The 27,589-nt window shown below is 33.4% G+C and overlaps 3 protein-coding genes across 4 annotated transcripts in view; 2 read left to right on the top strand and 1 right to left on the bottom strand.

Annotated features, from left to right (window-relative positions):
- LOC146731644 (ankyrin repeat domain-containing protein 16-like) overlaps positions 1-12,100 on the top strand; it is a 41,144-nt gene extending 29,044 nt beyond the window's left edge. The window contains exons 4-7 of one of the 2 annotated variants that reach the window (XM_085493237.1): positions 4,974-5,072; positions 6,195-6,296; positions 7,668-7,755; positions 8,257-8,441. In XM_085493237.1, the coding sequence (XP_085349363.1) occupies positions 4,974-5,072; positions 6,195-6,296; positions 7,668-7,755; positions 8,257-8,303 (336 nt within the window). In that variant the 3' untranslated portion in view covers positions 8,304-8,441. Of the gene's footprint in view, positions 1-4,973; positions 5,073-6,194; positions 6,297-7,667; positions 7,756-8,256 lie in introns of both variants that reach the window. The other variant, XM_085493236.1, reaches the window with a different exon arrangement.
- Positions 8,998-27,541, top strand: LOC146731643 (uncharacterized). Its single transcript, XM_085493238.1, has 3 exons — positions 8,998-9,444; positions 26,887-26,964; positions 27,141-27,541. The coding sequence occupies exon 1, from the start codon at positions 8,998-9,000 to the stop codon at positions 9,427-9,429; it is 432 nt and encodes a 143-aa protein (XP_085349364.1). The 3' UTR covers positions 9,430-9,444; positions 26,887-26,964; positions 27,141-27,541.
- LOC102802072 (laminin subunit alpha-2-like) overlaps positions 19,458-27,589 on the bottom strand; it is a 78,291-nt gene continuing 70,159 nt past the window's right edge. Inside the window, exons 6-7 of the mRNA XM_085492976.1 lie at positions 27,138-27,357; positions 19,458-19,765 (exon numbers count right to left, since the gene is read on the bottom strand). Coding sequence (XP_085349102.1) covers positions 19,620-19,765; positions 27,138-27,357 — 366 coding nt within the window. The 3' untranslated portion in view covers positions 19,458-19,619. The remainder of the gene's footprint in view (positions 19,766-27,137; positions 27,358-27,589) is intronic.

The following is a 27,589-nucleotide window of genomic DNA, read 5'->3' as shown; positions in this document are numbered from 1 at the left end:
AAGCAAAGTGGATAGGTTTATCATCTTGCAGCAAAACAGCCCCGAGACCTTTACTGGATGCGTCACACTGGATCGCAATTTCTTTACTAGCATCGAAGTATGTCAATACTGGTGCTTTTGTTATGGCTTGCTTTATCTGGTCAAGTGCTTTATCGTGACTTGCAGACCATTCAAACACTACACCTTTCTGCAGTAATTTTCTAAGCAGTTCAGTAAGTGGACGTAACTTTACAAACTTAGACAACTAATTGACAAGCCCGAGGAGTGACAGTAATTCTTGCTTATCTTTTGGTGCTTCCATCTGGATAGCTTTCACCTTGGATGGGTCAGGCGATACACCATCCTTACTCAGAATATGTATGAAAAGTTTTACCTTATCCTGGTGGAACTGACATTTCTCATCATTCAGCTTTACATTGTATTGTCTACAGGCCTTTAGCACATCTTGCACTGCTTTGCCATGCTGTGTGCTAGTTTCAGCTGCAATCAGTATGTCATCTTGTATGTACATTATCCATTTGTCCAAAGATTCTATCAAGGTCGATTTGAAACACATCTTGTGTGGATATCAGACCAAAAGGCAATCTTGTGAAACAGTATCTTCCAAAGATTGTGCTAAACGTTCTTAGCAGTTGTGATTCTGTGTCAAGTTGTATATTCCAATATCCACTGCATAGATCCAATGTTGAGAAATGTTGTGTGTTCTTTAGGTCTGGCAGGATATCATCAAGTGTTTTGGCGTAATAGTGTGGTCTTTTGATGAACTTATTTAGCTCACGGGGATCCAAACAGATGCGTAGTGATCCGTTAGGCTTGGTGACCAACACAATGCTGTTCACCCAGTCAGTCGGTTCTTGCACTTCCCTGATGATTCCAAGCTGTATTAGGCGATCCTGTTCTAAGGGTATTTTCAATGCATCTGGTGTTCTTCTTGCTGGATTTATCACAGGTGTTACATCATCAGACAGCTCAATTTTGTAGTCTGTGTTTATCCTGCCAACACCTTCAAATACATCTGGATTGTCCTTTACTAACTGCTCTTTGGTGCTGTAGGCTATAGTTTCCTCCACGTCATATTCTGTACAGCATTTGTGTCCCTCACAAGGGAATTTGACAAGTTCTAGGCATGTGCATAATCTTAAACCAAATAGGTTGTTTCCATGCTCTGATATGAAAAATTCTACATTTCTTTCCTGTTTGTCTTTGTGTTCAACAACAGGAATTGGAACTTTCCCACAACTCATATCTTCATACTCGCTGAGACGTACTTCTGAGGTGTTTGGCTTATGGTCTATACCAAACAGTGTTCTGTATGTTGTATAATTCAAACAGTTTGCTTGAGCTCCGGTGTCAATCTTTGCTTTGAGGAGTTTCTGTCCGTGTTGTGCTAATCTTGATCAGTGCGAATTTGTCTTTCATTCCTCTTGTGCATTCATCAAAGCCATAATTCTCAGCACTGTCAGACTCATAATCTGTCCTCACCTCATGTGTTTTCGTTTCACATTTCTTATTTGTTTTTCCACTTTTGGCTGAAGACTGACACTTTCTTACCCAGTGGTTACGCTTTCCACATTTCTTGCATATTTGGCCAAAGGCTGTACATTTTCTCGGCTGATGAGTTAAACCACAATTTCTGCATTCCTTGTGTGGTCATTTTGCTGACTTTACAACGTCAACTATTTTAGATGTGGTTGGTTGTTCCATAGACTTTAGTGCAGATAAGTGAGCATTGGTAGCTTCATAATTCCTTCCAAGGGCAATAGCTTCATTCAATGTATATGTCCTAGGCTTTGCTAGTAGCTCTTTCTGGAATTTTGGTATTGGTGTAGCGGCAATAATTAATTCAATTATTCGCTCCTGAAGCTCCTTTTTTCCAAAGTCACACTTATTAGCCAGCAGTTTACATTTGCTAACAAACGAGTCAAGAGATTCATCAGGTTTTTGTCTCAATGTGGTTAGTTTGAGTCGACTAATTCTGAAATTCTCGGCTGGTTCAATTGACTCTTGAAATTTCTTGTATATTACCTCTGACTTGTCATCACTTGACAGGTCTCAACTATTGAATTTACGTAATCCTTCTTCCCCTGTTGCCAGCAAGATATTAGCAGCTTTTTCTTCGTCTTTCACATTTTTCACGACGAAATAAAGCTCTATACGCTGTTTGAATAAACTGAATGACTCTGTTACGTTATCAGATTCCCAGTTCATGGTAGGGAGTTTATCAGCCATGTTTGTTTTGTCTGGATCAGAACTTGCAAATGTTCGTGAGTCAGAAGTCAACTTACGCCAATTTTCAGCTACTTGGGTGTCACTTTTCTTATAACTTGAACGTCTTGGGTCACAGCATGCTGAGATGGTTCACCAGGCGGATATCAGCTTCCACATGTGAGCATATGTATTCAGGTAGTTCGAGGTGATCAACACTTCCCATTTGAGTGCTGTATACTGATGGGTACATATTTGTCATCCTTCCATTCCTCTATGAAAAACTTAATGAGTGCTATTATGTTATTGATGCAGCATGAAGGTTTGAACTCATTTAATTCAAGTAAAACAACTCTGGTTTACAACAATTGAAACTTACAGTAATGGCTGCCGCCAACAACATAACATGGGTCATAGGTCATAGCAGATATAGAACACAATGCTTCCCTGTAACAGTCTTTTTGAACTGTTTTAAAATAATTCTTTTGACCAAATAGATATTTAAATTTTCTATAAAAGCACAGCTTCGGAAATAGCTCGAGTCCACTTTGCCAGTTTTGAATATCAATGTCCAAGCATCGCTGTTTGAAAAGCTTAACAAAGTATTTGGTGCATTATGATAGACTTTCAATATAAATCGACAGAATTTGTGTTGTATAATTTCAACGTGCCATAAATACTGGTCAATGATAGAAGAACTGGTGTAAGTAGAAAAGAAAACACCATTTTAAGCTCAATCTTTCTCGTACAAGCAAGATAGACTAATCTATCCATCAAATCGCAATGACGTTTTCATCTTTATTTTACTCCTTTGGCAGCATTGGCAAAGTTTCTCACGTTTTTTCTTTGTAGTGGTCTTTCAAACCTAACAGAATCCGTCAAGCATTCCGGGAGAAACTCGTCTTTCCACTTCTTCCCCAAAACAGACATACTTAGCATATCAGATTTTACTTCATCTGGCATTTCTTTACCATCTGCCAAACAATACAAATTGATGTTTCTGGTCAAAGAGCTGGCAAACGGATTCATTATTGTCTCAATCATGTTTGAAATATTTTCAAAATCCAACATTGAAATGTGATATCTTAAGCATTTTCTAACTGGTTCAAGCTCAGTAATTGGTATTTCGAGACTTCTCTTGTTTTGTTTGTTTATATCAGTAGGATTCTGATAATACTGACGATGATGATGATGATGATGATGATGATGATGATGATGATGATGATGATGATGATGATGATGATGATGATGATGATGATGAGCTTATGGCGGAGGATGTCATGGTGTAGTTGGTGATTGAACAGGAACTTCGTTCTGGATACAGATATCCTGTGTGATACATTGATACATGATACATTGATTCATCATAGTTGTTCAATTTTTGTTTTTTAGTTGTCTAATAATTTGAGCTGCAATATGGGTCTAGTATTTTTTTGCATTATGATATCCTATACAGTGGTCAAAGTAATTAACTATTTCTTGTACATTTCTGGAACCTGTGGTACTTTTTAAACCCATGCCACGTAGTTATGTGTTTAGCTGGCTTCACTGTTCCATTAGTTGCTTTAAAAATATCATCTTCAGCTGATGATTCATCATATCTCTCCATATATCATTTCATCTTTTGAGCAAGTGTACAACATCCTATCAAACTCTAGTAGTTCTGGAGGTATATTTGTACACTGATCAGTATAAATTGCTTCTACTGTAATTGGATTTTGGAGTTTGTTCTCACGGAGCTGTTGAATCATTTCTCTGAGGAACAAAGCTTTCATTCCTTATTTCATTGTCCACTGCATCTCTAATCGTTGAGAGATAGATTCCCTGTTTTTTATTTCTTGGTCAATCTGAAGCTTGCTTCCATAGAATTCCTTGATTTTGAACAACAAGTGGTATGGATCTGGATTAGGTTCATCCAACCCTTCGTTTTCGAGAGATTCAATATAGGTTTTATTGACATCAACCAATTTCTTTCAAGATTCTTTCAAAAAAAAGTTTATATATGAATGTAATTTTAGGAAAGCTGTTTCTCGTCTATGTGTATATGTTGTAGGTTCCCCTTTTTCTTGTGTCTTGGTTCCCCTTTAAATGTACCTTGCCGTACATGTATTTGACTTCCTTAGCTATGAAGTTTATCTGTTCATATTAACGTCTTTCAATTGCCTTGCTGCATTACCCTTTTAAAAGTATGTAAATAAGAATTCTAAATGTGAACTTCGCAATATCCAAGTCTATGTTCTGTCAAATGTTGTGCAAATCCTTATATAATGTATATTGTACATTATACTGTATATTGTACATTACAAGAATCTCCATATGCAATGAAATTGAATTTGTTCAATATTTGTCCAAAAATGGCGCTTTTGGTTCTCTCAAGTGATGGCCAACATCTTCATTCTTAATTATCAATGCAACTTCTATAATATGTTTCCTTACACTTTAAACACATACACATCATCAGACCCCCATATGTCAACTTTTTTTTTTATTTTGACTAAAAATGACAATTGTTTGACCAAAATGTTGTCCAAATTGCAATTTTGTTTACGTGAGGTCAATAAGAGTGCTTTTTTGAAATCAGCACAATATTTTACATAAAATAGGCTTCTCAAACCATACTTACCTACAATTCTGATTAAAGCCACCTATCTCTTGAAGTATATCTGACTGAAAAACATGCAAAACCATGAATCTGCATTTATACTGTAAATGTATTGTGTGATATTTACGCTGTGTTTTTATGTGTGAATGTGATTTGTGTTTTATAGAGCGGTGCAGGTTGTTTACATCTAGCATGTGCTGGTGGAAAAGATGCCAATGTGAAGTATTTCCTTGACAAGAAATTTGACATAGAAGACAAAGACAAGGTAGTATGCCCTTATTATTATAACAGTACCATGTGACCCACTGTAATGGGATGTCACTGGTTATATCAAAATGATACAATGGATTTCATTGGTGACAAATTATTAACGTACGTGATGTTTGAATATATTATTCCAATTGTTTGTCCACATAGCCATGAAGTGTTTTAATGTCACTTATTTCACTGTGATGTGTTATGTGTTAGGTAGATTTGTACATATAAACATTATTGTCAATACGACAAATATCATTTGATACATTGTGAATTGATAATCTTAGTAAAGCTAATTCATGCTTTCTGATTCCCTTAATATAAATATTTATATCAGTTATGTATTATGTCAAATGAGTGCGCTGTCAATTGGGTTGATGACTGAGTTGGATATTAGATCTCACGCCAATGGTTGTTGAAATGAAAACCATGTTATTCTGCACTCCATATCAATGATTGGAACTATCTAGTGTGAAGTTAATATGACTATGAGAATTTAGTATGCTGAAAGCTGAAATGAAAATAAAACAGATGACATCATTTTTTTTTTCACAAATGTCGTCTGAAAGTAGCAGATAACATGACTTTTTGTCATTTTATGAACAATATGTTGCTGTACCAAACATAGTTGCCAAATATTAATAGTCATTAAACCACTGTAAAACCATTTATTTTCACTGACATTTAATTTCATTAGATTGAATGTTTCGAGCAATTAAATAGATTTTAAGTTCACAAAATTTGCAAGAACACAATAAGTTTGATTGTTATTCCACAAGCTCACAAGGATTTAATTAAATTAGTAAATTTCGCTTATCAATGAAAATAGCGAAATTAAAAACCAATGAATAATTATTGCATCAACCAATGCATTTGCATACAATACATCCCTACGTGGTGTTTGCGACATAATAAATATGAAATGAATAACAAGGTATATGTTTTACAGTATTGATTTCATCCCATTCAATGCCAAATTTAAAACATGTAAATATAGTGCTCTCAGTGTATGTTTTGGGAACTCTGAAAGCAGGAGTTGATTGAACTAGAAGTAATCAAATATATAAAATAAAAATAACCGATGCATTTACAATTCTCTCAGTATGTCAGTGTATTTGTCTTATTTATACAGTTCCAAAAGAGTCCATTATGGTTTGCATGCTGGCAGGGCCAAACTAACATTGTAAAGTTGTTAATGTGTTTGGGTGCAGACCTTATGAATACAGACATAAGAGTGAGTAGCACTTGATTTCTTGTGTATGTGATTTTGAAATTATTTCCCATGCACCATGTTAACATTACCATGGAAACCTGTTTGTTATATACTGGTAGTTTTGTCATGTACATTACAAATCTACTGTAGTTCTGTGTAACGTCTCACTTGTTTGAAACAAATATATATGTTTACAAATGAGCTGTACCCCAATTATATTATATCAACTTAATTTTATTAGTTCCCGTTCGAACGCAGTCTGAAAACAGAGACTTATGGATTGACCCCTGTGTGTCCGTGCGTGCTTTCGCCTGGACCTATATCTTAGACAGGCCTGGACTGATTACATTCAAACTTCATACATACACCATTCATAATATTATACATAAGCACATCAATTTGTTTTACGATCTGATTCAACATTTTTGTACTGCAAAATCATCGTAATCAAGCATATCTCGGCTGTTTACAGATGGATTTTGTTCAAACTTGGTACATACATTAGACTGTATGAGACCTTGATGCATGTCATTTTGTTTTTTTAACCAGATTCAAAATGGCCGACTGGCGGCCATTTTGTTTTAATGAATGTGGTTCTAGTACCATATCCCCGACATGCTTTGACTAATAATGTTAAAATTTTAAAAATTCATTATACATCATCTCATTGATGTACAAATATATTGGTTTGACTAACCAATTTAAAATGGCCGAATGGTGGCCATTTTTGTGCTAAAAATAAAGCGATTCTGGCATTCAGTAACGAGATCTTGGTTGTTTATTAATGGTTTTGTTAAAACTTGGCACATACATCAGACATTATTGGCCCCTGATGCTGGGACTGATGTTCAAATTTTATATATTCATTATACATCATGTTATAGATATACAGATGTATTGATTTGACGATCTGATTAAAAATGGCGGACCAGTGGTCATTTTGTTCTAATTAATGCTGTTTCGGAGCAATTTCTCTTAATATAGACAAGTACTTGTACTACCAGTATATTAATATAAACAAAACTTTGATTTGATTTGATAAATAACAGGGAATGTGCCATGCATGGCTTGTTTTATTGTCATGTTAATTGAAATGTTTGAATGCTGGTATTCGTTAACGGACGGTGGTCGTGAAATATGGCGACTTTGACCATAAATCAATAAGTACAAGAGGTTACAAAGCTCCAATTAGGTAATTTATTGGTGATTGGAAAGTAACGAAAGTCACTGGCAGTAATTAGTGAATGTTGCGCTGAGAAAATCAATGTTTATCAAAACAAATGTTGCACATGTGCAGCTCGATGACCACCACCCTTTAATCATAATTATTGTGCATTCTATACATCAACCCCATTGTTTGCACCCTTCTTGTATCGTGTTTTATTTTTGAAGGACAGGGAGTCATGTTTAGGTATTGCGCGTAGATGTGGTAAGACGGAGGTGGTGGATATTTTATGTGCGGCCGGTGCAGATATGATATGTATGTATTGTATTATTCTGATACGATTTATACTGTGGGTCAATGATATGCGCTGAATATTGTTTATAAATGAATATTCTTTATAATATGTTGAATACTTTATACAATGGTAGATGTTATGAGAATAAAATATCTGTTCTTTTAAGTATAATTGTTTGCAGGATGACTGCAGTCCCTTATTTTGAATGTCACTGCTGTATCACTTGACTGTTAATTTGTGAAAATGTCAATACAAACTGTATGTTGCCACATATTGAAAAAAAGAAAGAAAATTTTGAACAAAATTAGAGGGTATTCAATTCACATTTTCAATTCGCATTTTCATTTCACATCTTGATTAACATTTTAACTTTTGTTATTAAATCACCATTTTATTTTCAAAAATCATTTTATTGTTACACTTTTATCAGTGAGTTACTTTCCCATTTTAATTTTCTTTTTTTTTCATTTTCAATTTTGTTTCATAATGTTGAGAATATCATGTTTTGTTTTACAACACAGGTGAATACTGTACTTATGGTGGGATCTCACTGGTGGCCGAGAGATAATTTATCACTCTCCTTAAATCAACTAGAGGACGCTCTTCTGCTGTCATCAAATGGGCATGGAGTGATTTGCACAATGACAGACCCGATTAACGATGAAATAGTAGATGCTAGAAACAACAATGTACAACCACTTACATCACAAGCTGAATTGAGAGGAATGGAACCAGACCAAGAATGGCTAGAAATATTTCCATTGTTAAAGTATTATCACAAAGACGTGAAGATAGTGTTTGGTCATGTTGGTACAACAGCGGAGGCTGCATTGAGTATCAAAGAGAAAGTATTCCCAGATGCCAAGTATGTACCATTCATCCACTCCATACAAGACATAGAAAGTACACCATCCAGCCATTCAGTGCTGCAATCTGCCGATATGGTTGTAGCGATTGGTCAGGGTGTCGTGAATCAAGTTCAGCATGTGTACCAGTCTCCTCCACTACGCGAACACATGTGTTTACTTCCTTACACCGCTGATGTTGATATGCATCATACTCCCGATACGAGTCATGATTTGACGTTGCTGACAGTGATCCCGGATTCTGATGTATCATCCCTTTAAAGGTACAAGGTCATTGCCAAGGCTATTGGAAAGGTGGCTGATGAATACGAGTCAGCTGCTGTCAGAAAACCAGTTTGGAAACTGATTGGAACATCTCCTGTCACCATTGACGATGGGAAACGTCAACTTACTGAGATGGGTTTGTCTCCACACTTGAAGATCATAACACACCAACTGCAGTCCATACACGATGTCCACAACGATCTCAAGCAGTGCTGTGTGTTCATTCCTGGTCCATCAAGTGAATCAGAAACAACCAGTCTTACAGCTATGGCTGCTGGTGTACCTACACTCATCTCTGAGAAATCTAGTGTTGCTGAGTTTATTAAGGAACACTTCCCAGATATCGCTGAGGGCACCATTCTGCGTGACAGTGGATCAGATGAAAAAGTTGAAGAAGCTAGTGATATTATAAAGACTGAGATTGTATCTATGTTGAAGGATTACATTACTACAGTTGGCAATGCTCAGATATATATGGGCATACTGCAACAGTCTGCACAGGAAGGCATCATACATGATTCACGTACTCGTTTCTCAGAATGGTGTCGTTCTGCTTGTGAGTAAAGTTAACCATTCACAGTAAGTGATTATTCAGATTATTGATGTATGTTGTCGCTATGGATACTGATTTAATCTGATATTAAGTACTATTAGTTATGTGTTGTTCTTCAATTCAAAGGTATTGTAGGTACACAACATACACAATAGTATGGTGCCAAAGAAATCACGTTTGCTAAATGAATGGTGTTACATCAGATGATGCAATGAAGTATCAATATAACTCTATGATTCGTAATTACATAAATATTAGTTTCTTAAATTTAAATAAGAAAATATTTTACCATTTTATTCAATTCATAAATATTTAACAGATGAGCATTGATAATTTCTAAAAGTATATCCACATGTACCAACTCTTAAATTGTGTTATTAGACAGAAAATATACTTTATATACTTAATTAGCTCTGCTGTCAACAAATTTGACGGAGTCATATAACCACTCGTTCGTCGTTGATGTTGTCAACTTTACATTTTCAGCCTCTACTGTCACTGTGTGGGTTTTATACTCTGATTCTTTCTCAGATTTGTTCATTTTGTGAGGATAATTTTAATTCTCCAATTTTATTGATTATGTTTGTCATTTTTGGTAAAAACAAATACTATTTTCAATTCTAATCGAAAACGACTAATCCAATTGCTTTTATATTTTATATGTAGGTTGATTGATTTGATTCATTATCATACAACTCATATTGCCAGGCCTCGTAACGCTATTGGAAGGGCGCCCTCACATCAGGGCAATAATTTCCCGTATCATGCCAGGCCCAGCGCATCTGGCTGTCATCATTCAAAACAAAACGCGTCATTCTAAAATTACATCGTGTGTTTGAGGTCACGCCGTGGTAAAATTGTAATTACATCTATAATGTATATGATAATTTAAAATATTTATGGACTGGATATGGCTTTTGCTCCCCATGGTCGAACGGCTTATGCACCTTCGCAAGCTCAGGCACTCCCGTCGCACTATCTTGGGCCGCAAAAGCCGTATCCATTACATAACGAATATTCCTCAATCAGATTAATTCATTTATTGATTACTTCAATTTTCAAATGTTTGTGAATATCTTATTATCTTGAAAACAGCTAATCTAACTGTGATTTGATATTCCTTGCACATTATGCATCTAAAGCAGCAGAGCTTTATCAGCTGACAAGGTATAATGTACATAGATTCAACATCTACATAATGGTGGTTGTATGTATTTGTATAATTACATTCTATGCATATGTATGTGATTTGTTAAGAGAAATTATTACTAATCGATTTTTTTTTTCTGAGATCCTGCCTAATCTCATAACATATGAATGGTTAATGATTTTAGTCCTGACTAAAAAACAGTGACTTGGATTTTGAGTTCCGTCTGTCAGTCTGTGTGTATCCAATATCATACCCCCCCCCCAGACATGCTTGGCACATGGCCAAGTTGTAATGGAATACAAATGCATGTTGATTAGTGTTTTGTTTCATTTGTTGTTGTTTATTTTGCTCAAATATTCCTGTAATGGATGAAGAATACTAATAAACATTTATTTTCTCAATTTGATTCAAAATAGTCACCCCCGAAGTTTCTTACTAGTCCTCAGATACACTTTACTGATTTTGTTAAATTTAGTATAAAGAAATAATGGCATGAACATGTTCTCCTCATTGAGTCGGTGGGGTTTCCCCATCATAAAAACTGACAACCAAATTTTAACGTCTATTTGTTTTTCATTTTGATGACCTTTGACAGACTGGTGGCTACTTGGGCCTAAATTCACCCCCAAAAAATTTGTTACAAATAAACTTTTTGATTTTTCCAGCAATGTGATGAACAATTTAAATCAATGCATGTACTTGTATGTAGAAATACAAATTAAATGTTTGATAGCGACATATGGAAAGCCAGTAAAACACAAAAAAAGTAAAGCGCGTTAAAATTTGCATATAACATTAGCGCGTAACAAAGTTGTGATAAAGGAAAGATTGGTATAAACAAGGATCAGTGATTACTTAAAATCGATACCAGGAGGGGGGGGGGGTAAAAGAAAAGTTATATAACAATTTATTATTTAATAATTTATTAAAATACATAAGTTTGTCCAACTCCCTGTGGTACCACCTAAGCAAGTCATCTAGCAGCACTTCATTTTTTAATTGTTGTCAAACTCATGGAATTTCTATTTTTCAATTTAATATGTGTTGTATGTGACTGTGATGATGAAATTTTTTTTTGGAAATTGCCTTGCATGTTTGACAGTTGGTAGATATTTTTGCATGTTTGCCCTAGCCAAACGTCACAGTTACAACTTGAAGGTAGAAACATAGTGACCTCACCTTTTGTTATATAATATTTTTTCCTGTATTATATCCTCGATTTATGTAAATATCATACAAAAACATTTGTGCCTAATTTGTTTAATTTTTTATGGAAAACAATTTCCAGTTTTATTCAAAATAATTTAGTGTATAAACAAATGCCTCATCTCATAAAAATGTGCTGCATTTAGACGTGAACGGAATTGTAAAAAATGAAAGTTAATAGAAAATCTTAGCTGTATTTTGCCCAAGTATTATATACATGTATCTCTGTCAAAAAAAATCATGATTCACTGATATGAACTGCCTCATTATATTCATTGTGTGTTGACTGTATTATTTGAAAAATAAAAACACCCTCTATGGATAAATATTATGTTGCAAGCTATGCTTTGTATGCAAATCAACTTAAATAGTTATTTGGTGTCTAGTGGAGAGAGAAGTCAACTGTACTGAGAATCTACATTCTTCAAACACTTTTTCTCTGAAGTGTTTTTAAATTCGTATTATAAAAGTTCTATAATTGTATTCGAATATCTGAAACAAACTCAAACAAATTTGATTTTCAAAATTATATACTTCAACAAGGAAATGTATATGTCAAATACAGAATACATATTTTTTAGTACAATTTTTCCCTTAATATACCTTTCCCTTTCATCTTTGATGATATGGGCAAGGCGAAAATTAACAGGTGCAGAAACGGTTGGTCGCATAGACAAGCGAGTTTTGGTTTCCTTGGTACATTTAATGAAAGCAGAATTGTTACTAAATTTGAATATTGTCAATTTATTCATTGAAATTAATGTTATAATCGCTCAAGTCTGATGTGACGTTCCAAACGTTTCCAGCTAACTTTAGTCATTTTTCAACCTATTTAACGACTTTCCACAATTTGTTTGCTTTATGACCAGAAAATCAGAGTCGCATATAAGAAACAAACACCCAGTGAGAGCATCTCAGTAGAGTGGTATTACGCAAGGAATGTGACTCTCCTGTATATGACAAATCAAACTCAATTGAACAGGTCATAGGTCAATTAAATAATTAATAATGCGCTTTACGCAATAGTGCCTCTGCCACAGGCAGCCTTCAATTTTGTGGTCAATCACCTCACTACGCACGGCCATTTGAAACCGAACTACAAAAAGTGGGAAAAAAAACGTATGTGACATCCGAACTATTCATTAATGTCAGACTTCAGTAAAAACGTGTTTTGCAGAGTAATGTTATCGTAGTGAAATGGCACACGAGATACACTAAAACTGCGAAGAAAAAAAACGTTTTGTTAACTTACATAGTTGGGAAAGAAATATTAAAGACTAATTTCACGGCAAGGGGTTTCTTAACATTTCAGTTCACCTTGTATTCTAGTCAGGCCCTTAGTTTTTTTTTTTTGGGGGGGGGGAATTCGGGGGGTTCGGTCGAACCCCCTAAATTTTGGAAGTGAATAGATTTATGATCGTAGATTAGAACATAATAAAACAAACAGTATTAATTAAAATAATTATCATCGTTTAAATCACTTGACTCAGTGAGGTAACTATCAGACTCGGTCGAAATAGCATAGTAATGAGCATTTAGGTGGCAACGAGCTTTAAATGTCAATCGTGAAGTTACGCCGTCTCAGTTCAACAGCAGCCAATCAAAACAGGTTGTTATAAATGGGCAAGCTTTTATTCGGTGATTCCGCGATTTCATATTGGTTCATTAGTTTTGTATTCTTCAAGTTAATGATGGCATATATACTGCTTTGTTCCAAGTGTATCAGCCAAATGTAGTCAACTTATTGTATTAGTACGTGTAGTCTGTGTTATTGGACATAGTGTACAGCTATGGGTTGAAAACATCATTAAAAAAATGACGAAGATTCATCATCACAAGTTGTATAGGTCGAAGAGCTTCTTGCAGCCAAAAAACTATCCCACAGTGTTGCTTCAGCACTAAAACTATGCGATAAATCATATTTTTCAAACATGTTTTTAGTGGGTTCATAAAAAGGAGATTTAGTCATTGAAGTTTATTTATTTGTTTACTCAGTGCTACTATATGCATATTATTTTACCGCCATCTAAAAACAGATTTACAGTGAACCAACAAATTTACGTACTGCAAGAAACTTGGTAGTATGCTATTGGTTAGTGCATTTAATTTGATTGATGCAATCATTGTGCCAGCTATTTCTTATGGTAGCGATATGGGGGTACCAAAATTCGGAAATCGAGAGGGTACAGACAACATTTTGCAGATATCTACTTGGCATTAATAGTTGTACAAACAATATAGCGATGTTGGACGAATGTGGAAGGCTGCAATTATGCTGTGGTTATTTCAAGCGTTGTCTCTTATATTGGTTAAAATTAAATAATAAATAGCTGGAACCCCAAAACATGTTATATCATGCTTAAACGATTGTACAAGACCGGCAGACTTACTTGGGAAACCCACATAAAAATCTCCTGTTCAAATATGGTTTCGGCATTGCCTGGTTTGAAAAACAAGTTGTAGATACTGCAAATTTCTTAGAGATATTTACTCAAAGAATAAAAAAAATGTTGTCAGCAAGAATGGCATGCCTCAATTTCACAATCATCCAGGCTGTGTACTTTCGGAAAAATCAATGTAGTATTATAACCTGGGATATTTATTGGCAAGCAATTATAGACTAAAATATATACTGACGGGTTTTCGCTGTTTTGGCCATAAACATAATGTTGAATTAGGCAGACACACACAAATACAGTTAGATCAATATTTTTTTTAGTTTTTGCAGTGATACGTTAGAATTTAGCATGGTAGACAATTGAAATTCACTTTGTTTTTATATGTTCATTTTATATGTTCATTTTATAATGATCTAAGGGCTGATTTATGCAAATACTGACAGTCTGGTCTTACTTCGTCGCTACACAAACTGCCACACCATATATCAACTAGCTCTGTATCTTTTAAAAGTTTTAAAGCGACGAGATAAATATGAATTCAGCTTAACTTAGTACCATATGTTTACATGGATGTTGTATTGTTTTTAAAACGTGATATGCACTTTTCAACCCATTACATTTTGTACGGTGTGGTGAGGCTCTGTACAGAAATAAAATTACATAATTGACTAATACTAAAATGAATAATGGTAGACAGATTTCGACATGAAATTGTGTCACTTTTATGTGCGCTAACATCTGCGAAGAGCAAAAAAACTCGTTAGTAGCATTCAACCTTAAAATACTTAGACAATAATGCTAAGATACGTATAGTCTTGTCTTTTTTGTGTACAACATTTTGCCGTAGTGGATCAAGGGTGTGGATGTGTTTGTCTGTAGGTGGGGAATGGCCTAGGACCCCTTCTCTAAAATGGTAAAGTAGTTCAAAAATGTTATGTGGAATAACTTACCAACGTAACACAAAGTAAACCAATTGAATTTAAAACCGAGAATATGAAAATGTATGTAACAGAGCTCAAAAACACTTTTTGAATATTATAAATAAATGTATCATTTATTGTTGTTTTCGAACCCCCTATTCAAAAGTGCTGGCTACGGGCCTGCTAGTGAATATTTCATTACTATTTCTGGCTTGAACGGGTTCGATTTTCCGCGTCTAACAGCAATAGAATACAAAGGTTTTAGTGAGTTTATAAAGTTAGTCATTTATGAAAAACATAATGTTTTGGCACCTAGTAAAATATTGCCCTTTTCTAAAGCAAGTCATGTATATTTTAATTTAATTAACTGCAAATTTTATTCGGAGTCAGGGTGTGAAACGTTTTATTAAAGTGGTTAAATTAACGAAGTGACTTTCGCATAACTTTGTTAACCGCCAAGGTCTTGTAGTTCTAACATATTCGAATATGCAAACGAGTTATTTGCAAAGCTGATATATTGAAGATAATATTTGGTAATCGTAGTCCTAAATAACTATTAAAAATAGCTAGACGTTTCGAGCAATGGCTCTTTATCGATAGCATAGAAGCAAGTGGATACCTGAATTGATTTATTACCTGAATTATTTATTTATTTATTTGCAAAGCTGCTTTGTGCAGTGATGATAAGTAACGCGTATCGAAGTGTGCATCTTAGCAACGTGGAACGTCTTGTGACGTAGCTCCGCCCCTGAGGATTGCACACGACACCACATGCGCAATACACACGGCGCATCTCAGTTCTAAAACATACCGCCATCTAGTGGTGGAACTACAATATTTCTGAATGAATAGATTTGCTTCCAAATTATTGCAACAGCTACTACACAATGTGTATATCAGATTAATAATAAATCACTTCAGAATAATCACTAAGGGTTACAGAATTTGTATGATAAACCGGTAGTTGGCTTTTGTGGCTGAAAAATTGAAATATCCACAACTAAAAATGAGGATTTGTAGCAACTTAGTTAATAAAATTTGGTAAGAAACGCACTAACTTTACTTTGTATTAGGCTTTAAATTCGTCTTGTTTTCAATTTATATTTCATATCTTGAAATGACAGTCATTCATCTCATAGTTGAGGTCGTCAAGGTTACAGCTGCTCCTTCTTACCAGTAATCAACAGACACGAAATAAAACTACAATGTTCAACTGGAGAGGGCGCTGGCACTAATTGAAAACTGAGATCGTGTGCAACTGTAGAGGGCGCTATCTCTACTTCATGTCAGGTATCCAACCTGAACATCAGCTGAATATTTGGGTCAATACATTTGGTACATGACTCATGAATTTTATATTATTGTAGCAAAAATATTTATTTTCATGCTGCATATTGAACCTTGCCTTGAGCTATCTCATTTTATTAAATATATTTTCATGTACGGTATTTTGAATATAACCAAATATAAATGTCAATTTTCTGAGTATTGGAATAAAGCATTTTTTATCTGTATCTTATTTTTATCAAGACATATTAAATAAGCACTTTTATATAGCCAGTGACAACTTTAATTGATTTAAATACAACATGTCTCTTCTGGGGTAAATGTTTTTTTAAAAAAATATTTCCATACAGTTAATTTTAGAATAAATTGATGCAGTGTGCCACTGAAGAGAGATCTTGATCACGTGAATACTTTGTAATGTCACAATTGTAAAAAAAAATATCAACACACTATCAATTGCTTCCAACTATTTTATTTACTTAAAAAAAAAACACACAGACAGGTTATCCCATTGGTCTTTTAAACTCCTTGGGGTAAAAAAAAGTTTTTCCATTTTAAATATACCCTCATGGAATAAGAATCACAATTTATGCAATCATATTTTAAAATGACCTTTAAACAAGCATCATGTAATCTAGTGATTTGTGACACTAAGAAAGATAATAAAAAAATGATTACAAACATGAAAGATGCAATCATTATTAAAATAATCCATTGCAAATATAAAAGCAATAGGACATGTATAAAATCTGTTTTATTATTATAAAAGCAATCCCATGGTTAGGATTTTTGTAATGACAATTGGAAATGAATCAAAGTTGCTCACTGACAATAATTTCCCAATGGAGACACTGTATATGCCACATACTGGCCCAGCAATTACTGGAGCTATACAGTCATTACTTTACATTTGCAGCAGTCTATGGAGAGAATTAGAAGGACAAAGCAGTTTTATCTATTTGCTTCATTTCTGATTCAGAGTGGGTTTTTTAGTGCTGACAGCGAAGTGGATAAACTCATGTTGGCACAAGTTATTCTAGAAACATACGTCATCAAAGTATTCCAAATAGAAACGGACAAGTGTTTTTCCTGGTCACTGACTCTGTAATATCTCAGCATCTTGCTGACTCTTGTTTCGACATTGGAATAAATGTAAAGACAGATAGTGTTATTTATTGATAAGGAGCACCAACAATGCTTTTAAACACAAGGTATATCAGATTTTCATGATTCATATTTACTTTTCATTAAAGAGAAAACAAAGCTGTTCAAACTTCATCAAATTATTTGAATGAGCATTTCTGCTCAATCGTTAATGAAATGGCTTGCGTGGAAATTCCTCAAATGTTTTTAAATAAGATCTTTAACATCTGTACAGGCAGTCACACTGCGACACATGTTTGTATTTTTGCCAATCATCATGCGAATTATAAAACATGTAACTTGTGATATGCTGTCGTCATGACAATGTTGCCCGCAATTTGTTTTTATCAGAACAGCAAACACATGTAATGACAACAGCAAACAATGTCACTAGTCGGTTTTTACCAATCATGCAATGAGCATGCATGCAAAACATAAAACATGTGTAATGGCCTGTAGTTTGTACAAGATACAGATTTTGTTCAAGTCCTGTTAAAGAATAAATACATTCCTCAAAAATACATTCAATATTGCTTAAACATTTCTACTGCTGGTATATTCAAGTTGTTTCAAGATTTTAAAACTTTTAACACTCCAGTAATATTACACGATGACATCATACTTTTTAATGTTAAAACCTGTCTGCGTTAATAATCTACATTACACATTAAAAGTTTTGACGTTTCATTTCAGTAGTTGCCATAGTAATACTATAACCAACTTGGTTTATCACTTCTCATGAATATAAATATTGTCATACTGTGTAATAGGATTTTGTTTTTATAATCCCATTATGTAATTTATTGGACCATCATAATTATGTAACTACCATCCACTGGAGGTAAGAGCCATTAAAAGCAGCAACCAGGTTAAATGACTAGCTAATAGGGTGACTAAGGGTTACAGAATTTGGATGATAAACCGGTAGTTGGCTTTTGTAGCAGCGAAATTGAAATTGACATATCCACAACTAAAAATGAGGATTTATAGCAGCTTGGTTAAAAAATCCTGTCAACTGATTTAGCAATTACAGAAGTACTTATGGAAAAAGATTGAAAAACAGCATCAAATTGGATAATTGATGGCTAGATTTGGCAAATGTCATTTTCAATTTCGAACAGTCTTGAATTTAATAATGGCACTAACTTTACTGAAATGAGACAACATACCTTCAACGATACTAATTTTTTAAAATCACTAAGTTTAAAATGTGTCCACAATTTACAGGGATTCAAGGAGAAAGTGTACGATCATTTAATTTTGTTTGTGCACAAAATTGTGAGGGTGGTGGTGGAGGGGTTAGTCTCAATGACAGATCTGAAGTAAAATCATTGTCATTTAAAAGAAACAACATTTTAAATGTTTTGAAATTAAACTGTACAGAAGTTAAATTCAAAATTTGTTAGAATTGATATTAGTAAAAGTAAAAGGAAGGTCTCTAAAAGTCTTGTTAACCATGTATCTATTACAACTGTTAATGTTTCCTGAGTACATTTGACTTTGTCATCCTAACAGTGTTTCATAGCCTATCACATGACAACAGTGAAATATCACATGTCAACAGTGAAATATCACATGACAACAGTGAAATATAACATGACAACAGTGAAATATCACATGTCAACAGTGAAATATCACATGTCAACAGTGAAATATCACATGTCAACAGTGAAATATCACATGACAAAAGTGAAATATTACATGTCAACAGTGAAATATCACATGACAACAGCGAAATATCACATGACAACAGCGAAATATCACATGACAACAGTGAAATATCACATGACAACAGTGAAATATCACATGTCAACAGTGAAATATCACATGACAACAGTGAAATATCACATGACAACAGTGAAATATACATGTAACACAACATTACTTTTGAAAGCTTTGGAACTAAAAAAAATTGATTTAGGAAGTATTTAGAATTTTAATTCAACTATTTTTTAATTGGACAAACAGGTAAAATATCATTTCTGGATTTAAAAAAAATCCTGAATGAATTCTGTGAAGAGTGGAAGTTTTTAGGTCATGTGACCAAGTCATGTGACAGCCAGAGAAGTCAAGTGATAGGCTAAGTTTTCATGTTCTTATTTAACAGGACACGAACTTGGTCTGACATCAACCAGTTCAGCAGCTTGACGGAAGTCTTGTTTTTGACCTTGGATTATAACATTTCCAATACACCCCATGAATTTAATGTCAGTAGTCAAACATTTCTGCTGCAGTGCAGTGTCTGAGGAGATAAAAGAAATACACAGATTAAACAAAACTGAAATGAGCAAATTATTGTATTATATTTAATATGATATTACTGATAGTGCTAAGTAAATGACAGAGTTGTGTGAATGGTCAAAATGTTATACATGTTATAGAGCAAAAATGGTACTACTTTTTCTGTATTTTTCTAATAAGCAAATATGGTATTACTTGTTCTGTGTCTTCTAAAAGAGCAAATATGGTACTACTTTTTCTGTGTCTTCTAAATAAGCAAATAAGGTACTACTTTTTCTGTATTTTTCAAATAAGCAAATATGGTACTACTTTTTCTGTATTTTTCAAATAAGCAAATATGGTACTACTTTTTCTGTATCTTCTAAATAAGCAAATATGGTACTACTTTTTCTGTATTTTTCAATTAAGCAAATGTGGTATTACTTTTTCTGTGTCTTCTAAAAGAGCAAATATGGTACTACTTTTTCTGTATTTTTCAAATAAGCAAATATGGTACTACTTTTTCTGTGTCTTCTAAATAAACAAATAAGGTACTACTTTTTCTGTATTTTTCAAATAAGCAAATATGGTACTACTTTTTCTGTATTTTTCAAATAAGCAAATATGGTACTACTTTTTCTATGTCTTCTAAATAAGCAAATATGGTATTACTTTTTCTGTGTCTTCTAAAAGAGCAAATATGGTACTACTTTTTCTGTATTTTTCAAATAAGCAAATGTGGTATTACTTTTTCTGTGTCTTCTAAAAGAGCAAATATGGTACTACTTTTTCTGTATTTTTCAAATAAGCAAATATGGTACTACTTTTTCTGTATCTTCTAAATAAGCAAATATGGTACTACTTTTTCTGTATCTTCCAAATAAGCAAATATGGTACTACTTTTTCTGTATTTTTCAAATAAGCAAATATGGTACTACTTTTTCTGTATCTTCTAAATAAGCAAATATGGTACTACTTTTTCTGTATCTTCTAAATAAGCAAATATGGTACTACTTTTTCTGTATCTTCTAAATAAGCAAATATGGTACTACGTTTTCTGTATCTTCCAAATAAGCAAATATGGTATTACTTTTTCTGTGTCTTCTAAAAGAGCAAGTATGGTACTACTTTTTCTGTATCTTCTAAATAAGCAAATATGGTACTACTTTTTCTGTATCTTCCAAATAAGCAAATATGTTATTACTTTTTCTGTGTCTTCTAAAAGAGCAAATATGGTACTACTTTTTCTGTATCTTCTAAATAAGCAAATATGGTACTACTTTTTCTGTATCTTTCAAATAAGCAAATATGGTACTACTTTTTCTGTATCTTCTAAATAAGCAAATATGGTATTACTTTTTCTGTGTCCTCTAAATAAGCAAGTATGGTACTACTTTTTCTGTATCTTCTAAATAAGCAAATATGGTACTACTTTTTCTGTATCTTCCAAATAAGCAAATGTGGTACTACTTTTTCTGTGTCTTCTAAATAAGCAAATAAGGTACTACTTTTTCTGTATTTTTCAAATAAGCAAATATGGTACTACTTTTTCTGTATTTTTCAAATAAGCAAATATGGTACTACTTTTTCTATGTCTTCTAAATAAGCAAATATGGTATTACTTTTTCTGTGTCTTCTAAAAGAGCAAATATGGTACTACTTTTTCTGTATTTTTCAAATAAGCAAATGTGGTATTACTTTTTCTGTGTCTTCTAAAAGAGCAAATATGGTACTACTTTTTCTGTATTTTTCAAATAAGCAAATATGGTACTACTTTTTCTGTATCTTCTAAATAAGCAAATATGGTACTACTTTTTCTGTATCTTCCAAATAAGCAAATATGGTACTACTTTTTCTGTATTTTTCAAATAAGCAAATATGGTACTACTTTTTCTGTATCTTCTAAATAAGCAAATATGGTACTACTTTTTCTGTATCTTCTAAATAAGCAAATATGGTACTACGTTTTCTGTATCTTCCAAATAAGCAAATATGGTATTACTTTTTCTGTGTCTTCTAAAAGAGCAAATATGGTACTACTTTTTCTGTATCTTCTAAATAAGCAAATATGGTACTACTTTTTCTGTATCTTCTAAATAAGCAAATATGGTACTACTTTTTCTGTATCTTCCAAATAAGCAAATGTGGTACTACTTTTTCTGTATCTTCCAAATAAGCAAATATGGTACTACTTTTTCTGTATTTTTCTAATAACCAAATATGGTACTACTTTTTCTATGTCTTCTAAATAAGCAAATATGGTATTACTTTTTCTGTGTCTTCTAAAAGAGTAAATATGGTACTACTTTTTCTGTATTTTTCAAATAAGCAAATATGGTACTACTTTTTCTATGTCTTCTAAATAAGCAAATATGGTATTACTTTTTCTGTGTCTTCTAAAAGAGCAAATATGGTACTACTTTTTCTGTATTTTTCAAATAAGCAAATATGGTATTACTTTTTCTGTGTCTTCTAAATAAGCAAATATGGTACTACTTTTTCTGTATTTTTTAAATAAGCAAATATGGTACTACTTTTTCTGTATTTTTCAAATAAGCAAATATGGTACTACTTTTTCTGTATTTTTCAAATAAGCAAATATGGTACTACTTTTTCCAAAAAGCAAATATTGTATTACTTTTTCTGTATTTTTCTAATAAGCAAATATGGTATTACTTTTTCTGTGTCTTCTAAATAAGCAAATATGGTACTACTTTTTCTGTATTTTTCAAATAAGCAAATATGGTACTACTTTTTCTAAAAAGCAAATATGGTATTACTTTTTCTGTGTCTTCTAAAAGAGCAAATATGGTACTACTTTTTTCTCTATTTTTCTAATAAGTGCAAATACGGTACTATGTTTTCTGTATATCCCAAGAGCAAATATGTTACTAATTTTTTTGTTTCTTCTAACAAAACACAAATACAGCACAACTGTTTCTGTATCTTTTAATATAACAAATACAGTACTACATTTTTTCTGTCTTTTCTAATAAGCAAATATGGTACTACTTTTCCTACTTTTCTGCATCTTCAAAGGGCATAGGTGAGACGACAGTGAAAATAAAGTATTCAGAATAATCGAACTAAAATCCTCTGCAATATATCTCAAAGGAATTCAGTATAAAAGCCTTCATTTCAAAGTAAAGCCTCAATATTTAAGACATTTTAACAGTACAGTAAACTAATCTGACTTTAATACGGTAGTTGATTCTGTTTGACACAAAATGGCTACTTTGGGGAGGGAAGGCGTTTCATTGAAAAAAATTACTTTCAGAGGTTGATTCTGTTTGACACAAAATTGCTACTTGTTAGGGAGATCTAACAATCCCTGTTTCATTCGAAAAATATATCAATGAAAAAAGAAAAGATAACTGGTGTGGTAGAGAAAAACTTACTTCCACACCTAATTTTGAGATACATTATATTTTCTGCAGGATGAAGTTGTAGTCAACTTTTGTTTGCTTTTCAGTGTTTTTTTTTATTTCATGCACAATTACCATCTCACCTACTATGCTCAACCCATTTGTAACATAATTGTGAAGTAGTTCTATTCAAGGAAATTCAAATTCACCATTCCATGGAGTCCAGTGGGCGTCATTCAAATAGCATTCTAGCCAACAGTGTGGCAGAGGCTCAAAACTAAAACAAGCAACATATTGCTTGTAAATACCAATCAAAAATACCAAAAATGTCATTTCAATACTTTAATGTGTGTGTCTTTGATTAAACATATTATGTGAAAGAGTAAGCTGCCTTTAAAAATAATATGGCAAGTCAAAAACACAGTGCATCAAGCTGCCTTTAAAAATAATTTGGCAAGACAAAAACACAGTGCATCAAGCTGCCTTTAAAAATAATTTGGCAAGACAAAAACACAGTGCATCAAGCTGCCTTTAAAAATAATTTGGCAAGACAAAAACACAGTGCATCAAGCTGACTTTAAAAATAATTTGGCAAGACAAAAACACAGTGCATCAAGCTGACTTTAAAAATAATTTGGCAAGACAAAAACACAGTGCATCAAGCTGCCTTTAAAAATAATTTGGCAAGACAAAAACACAGTGCATCAAGCTGACTTTAAAAATAATTTGGCAAGACAAAAACACAGTGCATCAAGCTGCCTTTAAAAATAATTTGGCAAGACAAAAACACAGTGCATCAAGCTGCCTTTAAAAATAATATGGCAAGACAAAAACACAGTCCATCAAGCTGCCTTTAAAAATAATTTGGCAAGACAAAAACACAGTGCATCAAGCTGCCTTTAAAAATAATTTGGCAAGACAAAAACACAGTGCATCAAGCTGACTTTAAAAATAATTTGGCAAGACAAAAACACAGTGCATCAAGCTGCCTTTAAAAATAATTTGGCAAGACAAAAACACAGTGCATCAAGCTGCCTTTAAAAATAATATGGCAAGACAAAAACACAGTGCATCAAGCTGCCTTTAAAAATAATTTGGCAAGACAAAAACACAGTGCATCAAGCTGCCTTTAAAAATAATTTGGCAAGACAAAAACACAGTGCATCAAGCTGACTTTAAAAATAATTTGGCAAGACAAAAACACAGTGCATCAAGCTGCCTTTAAAAATAATATGGCAAGACAAAAACACAGTGCATCAAGCTGACTTTAAAAATAATTTGGCAAGACAAAAACACAGTGCATCAAGCTGCCTTTAAAAATAATTTGGCAAGACAAAAACACAGTGCATCAAGCTGCCTTTAAAAATAATATGGCAAGACAAAAACACAGTGCATCAAGCTGCCTTTAAAAATAATTTGGCAAGACAAAAACACAGTGCATCAAGCTGACTTTAAAAATAATTTGGCAAGACAAAAACACAGTGCATCAAGCTGCCTTTAAAAATAATATGGCAAGACAAAAACACAGTGCATCAAGCTGACTTTAAAAATAATTTGGCAAGACAAAAACACAGTGCATCAAGCTGCCTTTAAAAATAATTTGGCAAGACAAAAACACAGTGCATCAAGCTGACTTTAAAAATAATTTGGCAAGACAAAAACACAGTGCATCAAGCTGCCTTTAAAAATAATATGGCAAGACAAAAACACAGTGCATCAAGCTGCCTTTAAAAATAATTTGGCAAGACAAAAACACAGTGCATCAAGCTGACTTTAAAAATAATTTGGCAAGACAAAAACACAGTGCATCAAGCTGCCTTTAAAAATAATATGGCAAGACAAAAACACAGTGCATCAAGCTGCCTTTAAAAATAATTTGGCAAGACAAAAACACAGTGCATCAAGCTGACTTTAAAAATAATTTGGCAAGACAAAAACACAGTGCATCAAGCTGCCTTTAAAAATAATATGGCAAGACAAAAACACAGTGCATCAAGCTGCCTTTAAAAATAATTTGGCAAGACAAAAACACAGTGCATCAAGCTGACTTTAAAAATAATATGGCAAGACAAAAACACAGTGCATCAAGCTGCCTTTAAAAATAATTTGGCAAGACAAAAACACAGTGCATCAAGCTGCCTTTAAAAATAATTTGGCAAGACAAAAACACAGTGCATCAAGCTGCCTTTAAAAATAATTTGGCAAGACAAAAACACAGTGCATCAAGCTGACTTTAAAAATAATATGGCAAGACAAAAACACAGTGCATCAAGCTGCCTTTAAAAATAATTTGGCAAGACAAAAACACAGTGCATCAAGCTGCCTTTAAAAATAATTTGGCAAGACAAAAACACAGTGCATCAAGCTGCCTTTAAAAATAATATGGCAAGACAAAAACACAGTGCATCAAGCTGCCTTTAAAAATAATATGGCAAGACAAAAACACAGTGCATCAAGCTGCCTTTAAAAATAATTTGGCAAGACAAAAACACAGTGCATCAAGCTGCCTTTAAAAATAATTTGGCAAGACAAAAACACAGTGCATCAAGCTGCCTTTAAAAATAATTTGGCAAGACAAAAACACAGTGCATCAAGCTGCCTTTAAAAATAATATGGCAAGACAAAAACACAGTGCATCAAGCTGCCTTTAAAAATAATATGGCAAGACAAAAACACAGTGCATCAAGCTGCCTTTAAAAATAATTTGGCAAGACAAAAACACAGTGCATCAAGCTGCCTTTAAAAAAAATTTGGCAAGACAAAAACACAGTGCATCAAGCTGCCTTTAAAAATAATATGGCAAGACAAAAACACAGTGCATCAAGCTGCCTTTAAAAATAATTTGGCAAGACAAAAACACAGTGCATCAAGCTGCCTTTAAAAATAATATGGCAAGACAAAAACACAGTGCATCAAGCTGCCTTTAAAAATAATTTGGCAAGACAAAAACACAGTGCATCAAGCTGCCTTTAAAAATAATTTGGCAAGACAAAAACACAGTGCATCAAGCTGCCTTTAAAAATAATTTGGCAAGACAAAAACACAGTGCATCAAGCTGCCTTTAAAAATAATTTGGCAAGACAAAAACACAGTGCATCAAGCTGCCTTTAAAAATAATTTGGCAAGACAAAAACACAGTGCATCAAGCTGCCTTTAAAAATAATATGGCAAGACAAAAACACAGTGCATCAAGCTGACTTTAAAAATAATATGGCAAGACAAAAACACAGTGCATCAAGCTGCCTTTAAAAATAATTTGGCAAGACAAAAACACAGTGCATCAAGCTGCCTTTAAAAATAATTTGGCAAGACAAAAACACAGTGCATCAAGCTGCCTTTAAAAATAATATGGCAAGACAAAAACACAGTGCATCAAGCTGACTTTAAAAATAATATGGCAAGACAAAAACACAGTGCATCAAGCTGCCTTTAAAAATAATTTGGCAAGACAAAACACAGTGCATCATTTATATAGAGACAGAAAACAGTGTGATAACTGCTGCACATTGTTATAGCCTGGCATCAGTATTCTAATGACCAATCGTGAGTGGGTACACAGTCAACTGGCATAAATTATCATCTAACTGTAAGACAGTCGCTGATTGGCTCCTGAGTTGGAATGACAATTTTGGTTTCAAATACCTGGAAAAGTGTTTTTCGTGTAATTAGATGTTCGTGTAATTAGATGAATTCGGATGAATTTGGTAGCGGTTGTCTTAATATTACCCCAACAGATTGTTTGACTGTGATAGTTTGGTCCTTTCTTTTCTGATTTTAGGAATCGGGAAATATATTTCTCAACTTGTCGCAACTTATTTAGTTTCATGCCATCATGCAAGATGATGGCCACCATAAGGTAAATATTGCATTTATTTTATTTTCACTTGTACGCAAGCTTACTGTGAGTAGGTAGAGTCACTAATACCAGTACTACATCTCAGCTATCGTACCAATATTTTATCTGACAAATATGTTCAGCACGGCATCATCATTTTGAAATGTGTATTTTTCTTCAATAATATATCTTACCAGGGTATCCAGCAAAGTACAATGGATTATTAGTGTCTGCTGAACTGCTGACTGCTTCATTGGCTCCACCTTGGTAGTGACCATCAACTACAAGCTCCAGTGCATTTTTCACTTTGACAATCTTCACTGTGTGCCACATGTTGTCGCAAAGTGTATAGGAGGATTCTGGAGTGTACGTTGCAGAGAATGCACCAGCACCATTGTCTGTACGTAATGTAAGCTGAAATGAAAACAACAAATTCATTCACCTTTATATTTAATTGCTAAATTGAGACCCACAAAATGGGGAAGGAACGATATAAGTAAATATAACTTCAATATGCTTTTCGGTTAAATCTATTTCTTTCAATTCAAGACTACAATTAATAAATTAACATTTTGTTGAACATTGAAAACTCAGAAAACTGTTATTTTATATATTAATAGATAAATAACCCTACATCCCTCTATCT

This window comes from Saccoglossus kowalevskii, chromosome 18 (genome assembly GCF_978046115.1).
Source record: "Saccoglossus kowalevskii chromosome 18, keSacKowa6.1, whole genome shotgun sequence".
Classification (NCBI taxonomy): domain Eukaryota; kingdom Metazoa; phylum Hemichordata; class Enteropneusta; family Harrimaniidae; genus Saccoglossus; species Saccoglossus kowalevskii.
The sequence above is the reverse complement of the archived record's forward strand: the minus strand, read 5'-3'. Positions and strand labels throughout refer to the sequence as shown.

Bases quoted from the DNA above. Each gene is read 5' to 3' on its own strand.
- LOC146731643 (XM_085493238.1), top strand. From the start codon at position 8,998: ATGGGTTTGTCTCCACACTTGAAGATCATAACACACCAACTGCAGTCC.